The 8,292-nt window shown below is 50.0% G+C and overlaps 1 protein-coding gene across 13 annotated transcripts in view; it reads left to right on the top strand.

Annotated features, from left to right (window-relative positions):
- Nucleotides 1-4,670: 4,670 nt before the first annotated feature.
- The window catches only part of Ccdc149 (coiled-coil domain containing 149), a 100,401-nt gene continuing 96,779 nt past the window's right edge, over nt 4,671-8,292 (top strand). For 9 of the 13 annotated variants that reach the window (XM_087187418.1, XM_087187415.1, XM_087187414.1 and 6 more), the window contains exon 1: nt 4,709-4,828. Coding sequence is in view for 4 of the 13 variants with exons in the window: in XM_013073126.3 (XP_012928580.3) it covers nt 4,781-4,828 (48 nt within the window). In the remaining 9 variants the exon portion in view is untranslated. Of the gene's footprint in view, nt 4,829-5,309; nt 7,376-8,292 lie in introns of all 13 variants that reach the window. The other 4 variants (XM_013073126.3, XM_021260216.2, XM_021260217.2 and 1 more) reach the window with 3 other exon arrangements.

The following is an 8,292-nucleotide window of genomic DNA, read 5'->3' as shown; positions in this document are numbered from 1 at the left end:
GCCATGCAGCCAACCCGCCTACAGCTCTGGGCCTGAGCCTCACTGCATTTCCATTTCCATAAATTTACATCAAATTCGTGCTGAATCATAGCGCGCGCACACACACACGCCCCGCGCGGAAGAAATGAACTACATTATCAATAAGTACAACACATTTGGATAATCGGAGAGTGGAGTGACTTTTTCATTTAATTCCTTCCAGGGCCACCTCTTGGTCCCTGTCCCACCAGCCCGGTGGCGCTTCCCCTCTCTCCTGCGGTCTTCATTCTGGGGCCCCTCCTCGGGTGGCCGCCTCCCCCGGGTCTCTCACTTCCTCCCTAGCCTCCTCCCCTGGCCCGCTTCCCTCTCCGCCTCCGGTCCCCTCTCTCAGGGAGCCCCCTCGGTCTCGGGAGAGCCCTTCCTCCCAGCCCCTGCCCCCGCGACGCCCCAGGCAATCACGCCCGAGCCCTCGCCCCTGGGGATGACAATTGCTGGTCCCGGGCTGTTGGGCTGTCATCAGCCCCACTCGGTCATTCCGAGCAACTCTCGGGTGGTTCAGCAGGGAGTGAACTTCCTGCCACCCCCTGCTGCCTGGCTGATTGGCAGCCCGCGGGGCTGGAGCCGGGCAGCTGCCGCTGATTGTTTGCCGCCGCCGGGCAGGGAGGGCTGGGCGGACTGGGCCGAGCAGGGGGCTAAGGCAGTCAGGATGCTCAGATTCAGGAGCCCGGCTGGGTCCTGCCTCAGCCACTTGGTGCCTGCTGCAGGCGGCCGGCAGGGAAAAGATTGATGAGGTCCCTGGCAGGGCGTCCCTAGGTGGGGGAAGAGAAGGGAGCTTATCTTTTACAGAACTCAAGTGAGTGGCCCAGGGGACCTCAGATCTCAGGGCTCTGGGGGAGGCCTGGATGCAGTGCACCCTGGGACCTGCAGTCCCTGGCCCGGCTAAAATCAAGAGCAAGGAAGTTATTTAGCAACTAGGCCATGGAGGCTCGTAGCAGGACCTGCCAAAATGACAAGGGCAAGAACTGGGAACTTTGGCTCAGATGGAGCTAATTTAAACAAATGCGTGGGGGTGTGCGAGCTTGTGTGCGTGGGGATGTGCGAGCTTGTGTGTGTAAACGCACGTGCACACACACAATTAAAAACCATAATCATTAAGATCATTTTCTTCTGAGGCAAGAGAATTGCAAATTCAGTCCTGAATTAGCAACTTAGAACTTGTCTCATTTTTTTCTAAAAAGAAAATCATTTATATTTTATTTATTCACTTTTACATTTTAATTTTTATTGGTACATGTTTGCAGTACATAGTGATTACATTCCTTGTGGAGAGTTGATATGTGTATATAACACATCTCAATTCTTTGGGGCTGGGGATATAGCTCAGTGCAAACGCCCTATGTTCAATCTTTAGTGCTGGAAAAAGAAATCATTTTCTTTCCAATTTGGATTTCTTAATTCAGGCAGGAGAAAAACAACCAGGGAAAGTAGTGACCATGAATATTGCTCCAACCATACAGCGCAGAGAAAGCTGAGCCAGAACCTCCATTGATTTGCTTTGGTTGCTTTAATGAGAACTCTGACATCTTTGGTTGGGCAGCCAGAATCTAGACTGATAATACTGGCTGAAAAAGTCATTTCAAAAGCTTCCTGGCATTCCCATGTGTCCGGGGCTTCCGGGATGTGGCCGGAGCGATCTTGCAAGTCAGTAGAGGATCTATGAGAGTCTTAAGTTTCTAACAGTACATTCAAGTCATCTTTTCTTTCCCAGTCCTCCAGAGGGTTTGTTTTCATCAATATGTGCTGGTTCAGTTTCTTTCGAATGAAACTATTTTGGAGTTTCCGGATCTAAAAATCTCTCAAACTTTTAAAAGTGAGAAGTATCACTTAAAAGCATCTAAGCACTTTTCTCTAACATGCTAGTGCATATAAATAAACCAATAAAAGTGGCCCCAGGGCTATGAATGTATATGGAAAAATTGCATCCCAAGAGATGAATCTTCAGAAATCTTAAGGGGATGCGAAAATAGAGGCTAAAGCCAACATTACAGTACTCTGTCCAGGGTGATGAATTTAAGACAGGGCCCTTGGTCTCGTGTATATGGGTGTCAGCTGGAACATTTAATGTACTGCTTTATTTGAGGATGAGCTAGTCAGTGAGTGGTTTTATTGTTTTCTTTGAAAACAGCTAAACTCATAATTAGCTTTGTTTTTCTCAGCCAGGGCTGTTGCTGATGAGGTATCCAGAGGCCTCCTGGTCTAGGTGCCTAAAAGCTTAAACTGGATTTAATTATTATTATTACTCTATGTCAGGCTACATAAATGAACAGAGATAAAAAAGAATCACTTGTGGCTACACCGCTTTGGTCTGTGATTTCATCACATCTCACAAGCTGAGCAGGTTCAATCTGGCATTTGAGGCCTGAAACCTCTAAAGAAAACCCAGGCAGCTTAGGAAACTGTCTCAATTGCTTGGAAAGTTGATGAGCATGCCGGGCAGGGTAGAGGCCTGCCACCCTTCGATCTCTTCCCCAATTTCATTTTTAAAGAGTTTAATAAGTATCTGACTTATATCATGGAAGGGAAGCAAATGGGGGAAAGGGAGTCATAGAGAGAGTTGTCCAAAAAGCCCATGGTTTCTAGAGTGAGGGTTCCTTGGTTCCCAGCTCACTGTTGGTCTTGTTGCCTGGAATACTAAGCGTGGCTCCCAACCAGCAGCAGGCCTGAAACGCTCAGCTACAGGGGCAACTGGGATGGGTTTTCCCTCCTGAAGGCCAGCAGAGAGCTTGGTGCACACAAGGTAGCCCTGGGAGGCAGATGGAGCAAGTTGTGCACATTCTCTTTAGTCTATTTCATCGACAGGTTAGAATGAAACCAGATGGTTTGGCAGGTGGCAGTGTATCCGCAGACAACACCTTGCTTTTTAGGTAGAGACAGGCTGTGAGGAGCAAGTGTTTAGTGCTGAGTTAATTAACTCGAGACATTCTGCTCAGGGATGACCTTCTTTCCACTTCCTTGGACTGGAAAGAGAATGAGTTAGGTGTTCCAGAATGGTCAGAAGACCAGGACATTTAGCTTCTTTCTACCTCTTCTTTTCTGTTCTGTTCTCTAGAGCAGGAGTTTGCAAACCTCCAAGACAGGGACCATAGGCTGCAATGTTCTTGAACTTTTCCAGCATGAGTGCAGTATTATACCAGACACAAAATCCATGTGCTGACTAGTAGGCTCCTTCTCATAGCCCCTGGCCTGCCAGAGCCTGCTGCAGAAGCTTCCTTGCTTGGATGAGGACCCAGTGGGTTCTGATGGGACGGCCAGTTGCTTCCCTTAAGACTGCCAGGGAGAGCTCAGGCTCTCCAGGCCCTTCACCGTTAGTGTCACCATCTATACCAGAGTATCAATGTGCCTCAAAATCCAGTGGCTTAAACAACTATTTACTACTTGATCCCTTGAGTCAACAAATCGGGCAAGGCTCAGCAGGGTAGTTCTTCTGCTGGGCAGTTGGGTTTATCCATGCACTTGTGCTCAGCTGGAGGTTGGTGGTCACACTCATGTACCTGGTAGCTGGTTGGCTATTGTCTGGAAATCATATGTCACCACCCAGCCAGCTATGCTGGGGTTATTTCCATGGTGGTGATCACAGCTTCCCAGGAGCAGTAAGAAAAATGAGCTCTGCCCTCCAAGGGCTTTAAAACGGTTTCTTGTCACACATTTTCAAACATTGTTTGGCCAAAGCAAATCACATGACTGAGCCCAGAGTCAGAGTTAAGAGACAAGGGTAGGGACAAGGAAGGGCAATTATTGCCATTGTCTTGAAATCTGCCATGCCAATAAAACAAAGCCAAAGATAGTTTATAATCTCCAACTCCCAGGTGAGACTTCAAGTTTCTAAAATGCTGGGGTGGGGCTGGGTTCTAGTTGAGTCTCTGTTTCTCCACTATTCAGGGCTGTTTCCTTATCTGCTAAATGAAGAATAATATCCATCTCACAAGGCCCTGTCAGGATCAACAGGGACTAAAAATCAGAAAGAATGCTTACAAGCAAGCACAGAAGGTTAACTATTGGTGGTGACTCAGGTAGGGTTCAGGGGTCCTGGACGACCACCTTGTTGGATACCCCTCTGTAATTCTCTTTTGTCTCAGGAGAAAGTCTCATCTCTCTGATGCTAGAGCCTTGAACCCCTCCTATTAAAGCACCACCCTGTGAGATTTTAGCCCTCTTCAGAATTTAATAATGAATTCGGAATTTAAAAACTGAAGTTAAAGTTTTAATTTCAAATTTTACATTTTTTTATGGCAGCAGGTACTTAAAAAATATGCAAATGTTAGGTTAGTAGCTTTAAAAACAATGTCAAGTATATAGAAACACGTGGTTCGTTCATTAGTGTGTTCAACCAATGGTTGTAGAACACCTCCTATGTGATGGGATGGTTCCAATCTTCCTGCCCTGGGGGAGCTTACAGTCTAGTGGTGGCATCGTGAGGATGGACAGGGGGAGGCTGCATTTGGGGACTGGGTTCCTAGCGGGGGACACAGACCTGGCCCCAGGCTTCCCTCTTGCCCTGGAGGGCTGTGATTGCAGGGCCCGGATGTCGCCGGGGTCCTGGGGCTGTGTCTGCGGCCTGGCTGCGGCTCCTCCTCCCCTTCCTCCCGCGGCGGAGGCTGACGTGGAGCCAGCAGCTCGGCGGCCACAGGAGGCGCCCGGCGCTCTCGGGGCCGCGCGGGGCCAGGCGGCGGCGGCGGCGGCGGCGGCGGAGGAGGAGGAGGAGGAAGGGAAGGCGTCCGTGAGCCTGCAGCACGAAGAGGCCATGAACGGCGATCGCACCGAGAACGACTGGCAGGGGCTGGTGAGCGAGGTGAGGCCGAGGCGGCGCCCAGTGGGATTGGCCGACCGAGCCCCTGCACCCCCAGGCCCGCGCGCCCCGACGAGGCCGAGCCGGGCGGGGACGCGCGGGGACAGCCCCTCCATGGGCGCCGCGCGCTGCTCCGCACCACCTGCGCGCTGCGCCGTTCCTCACTCAATTTCGGGTCCGCGCGGGCGCCCCTCTCCCGCGCCATCTGGTGCCAGGTTTTGGGGAGGGGCCTTTCCCCTGGGCAGGGTTGGCCCTGGATTGGAGCGCGCAGTTTGGGGATCCGGGAGGAGAAGCAGCCAAGCCCCACCTGCCGGCCTGGTCGCCGCTGTTTTCGAGGCAAGCGATTGGACGCCTGATGCTGAAAGGGAAAGTGGGGCCAAGGGGGAAATCCGGGCCCTGGGGCCACACCTGGGCCAGGTGGAAAGACTTGCTGGGTCTGGGTGAGGGCGTTCCGGGTCCTCACAGCTGTTCATTCCTTCCTTAGTCTGTTCAACCAACTCGTGTTTGCTGCGGGCCTGCTAGGTGTGTGGCCTTTCAGCAAAGAAGCCAGAAGCGCAGAAGTGCTCCGAAGAACATTGTGCATTCTTTACCGATTTTGCCTTAAACGTACCCCAGGGGTCTACCTTCAGTCTATGCCATTTCCTCTCCACCCACCCTAAGAGTTTGTAGGCCCGGGAGAGGCTTCTGGCTTCTCCAGGTGGGAGGGTGCTGGCTGGGCACCCCTTTTTCAGGTGAGCCGCCCTGTGCTACTCCCATCTGCGCTGACAGTTCCCGTGTTACCTGGCCACTGAATGTCCAGCGTGTGCAGGGCAGTGTATTTCTAAAGAGAATAAGATGTTATGGCTTCTGCTCTAGCTTAGTGTGTTCAGTCCTGGGAGCTCTCCTGACCTACAGTGTTAGGACACATTGTATTGCAGCCCAGCCCCATCTCCTTCAATGACCAGGCTTCATATGAAGGGGCAGGTCTTGGGGCATCTTGTCTCTGAGCCGCGGTTAGGGAGAGTGGAAGTTCTTCCATCAAGGCCCAGTGTTGGGCTCCAAAACAGCAGCGGGATGTCCACTGCTCCAACAAGATGTGACAATTGCCTACTGAGGTCAGCGACGTAGTTAGGTGCTTAGAATTCGGTGGTCAACAAGCCAGACCACCCCTCCTGCCCTCAGTGAACTCCTGGGGCTTAATGGTGTAGTTTGGGAGGACAGTCACATTGTCATAAGAAGGTACTAAAAGATAGGATGCCATCAAGTGCTAACAGGAGAGACTGTCCCTCGAGTGTGCCTCTCCCCTCCAGGCTCATGCCCACCTTGCGCTGACCATACTGTAGGGTGAGGATTGGTCTCCTGACTGGGCTGTGTGTTTGGTTTGGTTCTTTATTTCCAGTGCCAGCACACTGAGGGCAGTACACAGCTTGTTAAGTCAGTGGATCTTAAATTGGGTCTTTCAGGAGTTGTCACACCCCTCCCAGCTGAATTCTAGAGGAGTGCCATCTTGCATTCCACAGGCATTTACTAAAGAACTAGAATGTGGAAGACCCCAGCCAGGTGCTGTGGGGAACATGAAAATGAATTCAACTTTTTTTCCACCTGAATGATAATTTTTGGTTACTTCTGAATGCATCCTCAGGTTCAGCATTTCACATGAAGGAGCTAATCATTTTTTTTTTTAGCTGTTTGAGCTTCATTCTTATAATGACAGGGGTAGGAATTGTTTCTCATATAGATAAGGGAACTTAGCTTAGATTGGCTGAGAACTTGCTTAGACCACACAGCTTATAAGTGTGGGAGGCAGGATTTGAACCCTGGTCTGTCTGACTCAGACTTTACTTGGAATCCCTAGGTACTGCTTTATATTTTAGTCATAGGTTCATCTGTCTGTATCTTCCACTAGATACAGTGGATACAGTGGGTTCCCCAAGCCAGGGGACCATGTTTTATTTATCTTTGAATCCCTAGTAGTTAGATCAGTTCTCCTAGAGTCTGGCATACAGATCACCTGCATCCAAGTCATTTGGGGTGCTTGCTAAAATTGTGAAATTCTGGGTCTTTCTCCAAGTCTACTGAATTGTATTGAGTTGTGTGCCCTAACTCCCCGTAGGCCAAGTCTTAACCCTTAGTAGCTGGATAGGTGACTTTATTTGGAAATGAGGTGTTTACAGATACAATCAAGTTAAGGATCATACAGTAAGGTCATCCTGGATAGGATGGGCCCTACTGGGGTTTGCAGCCATTGTTCTTATAAGAGAAAGGAGAGAGATCTGGGACAGAGACCCCAGGAGAAGGCTATGGGAAGACACAGAAGTCTGATGTGAAGACAGCAGGTGGAAGTTGCAGTGTGCATCCACAAGCCCAGGAGTGCCAACTAGAAGCTGGAAGGAGCATGGAGCAGATTCTCTGCCAGAGCCTTCAGAAGAAACCAGCCCTCCTGAGACTTCTCACCTCCAGAACTGTGGGAGAATGAGTTTGTTTTTTAATTCCCCAACTTGTGGTGATTTGTTATGGAAGCCATAGGAGCGAATACATCTACATGTACTGTGTCTGGGGATGAGGGCCCAGGTATGTTTTTCTCAAAAGCTCTGCCACAGGGGAACCCCTGCCCACTTGTTTGGCCCGTGGGTTCCATGGGTGTGGACTGGGTCTGGCACGCAGGCAGGTAGGATTCAAGGAAGAGCGTAGTTGGGGGTGGTGGTTTATACAGAGGAAGGACCTGGGGAGGACATGGCTGCACGTCTGCTCTTTGCGGAATGGGCTCTGTGATGAGCTCCTGTTTATTTCTGCAGAAGTCCTGGTTTCTACCTCCTGCCTGGCTTCTCCCCCCATTGCTCTTCCTGCCCAGAGCCTTGTGCTCTCTGTCAGTCAGTTTGCTTCTTTGGCTTGTCTCTAGGATGCAGTTTTCATTCAAAATGATCCTACAGAGATTAGTTTTATTTTCATACTTTTACTATATCAAGCTGCATTACAGCCTTCTCTCAGGCCCTGAAGTAAACTTGGCCATACATGTGAAAGACGCATGGCTGGTGTTCTGTCCTGGACAGGAAATGTCTGTGTGTGTGTGTGTGTGTGTGTTTGTGTGTGTGTGTGTTTATCACCACCTTTCCAAACTGGAGAATCCCACACGTGGCCACACAGTCAATGTTTATATTTCCAAGATAAAAGTCATGGTCATTCTCAGCCTGCCATCCTGTGACACACTATGCCTAATTCATTTGCATTATTTGAATTTTGATTAATTAGAGAACAATCAGTCTCATTTTCCTTGAGTATGTTGTATGGAGCAGCTATGAGGCCAATAAAGACAGTTACCCCTAAGCCGTGGCCCGTAGTCATCCACTACCTTTTAGGGTAGATATTCAGCAGAGTTCATCCCTGTGGTCAGTCAAGGCGAAGACCCAGCTTTAAGTCTCAGTTGTTGACCTTGACTCTGAAGATAGTAAGAGACCTGGGAGTGAATCTTGGCTCTGCGTCTTTGTTGG

The sequence above is a fragment of the Heterocephalus glaber genome, unplaced genomic scaffold, assembly GCF_053883595.1.
Source record: "Heterocephalus glaber isolate CG9 unplaced genomic scaffold, H.glaber_assembly_v1.0 deba00001509, whole genome shotgun sequence".
Classification (NCBI taxonomy): domain Eukaryota; kingdom Metazoa; phylum Chordata; class Mammalia; order Rodentia; family Bathyergidae; genus Heterocephalus; species Heterocephalus glaber.
Note: the sequence above shows the minus strand (reverse complement) of the source record. Positions and strands in the feature narration are given on the sequence as shown.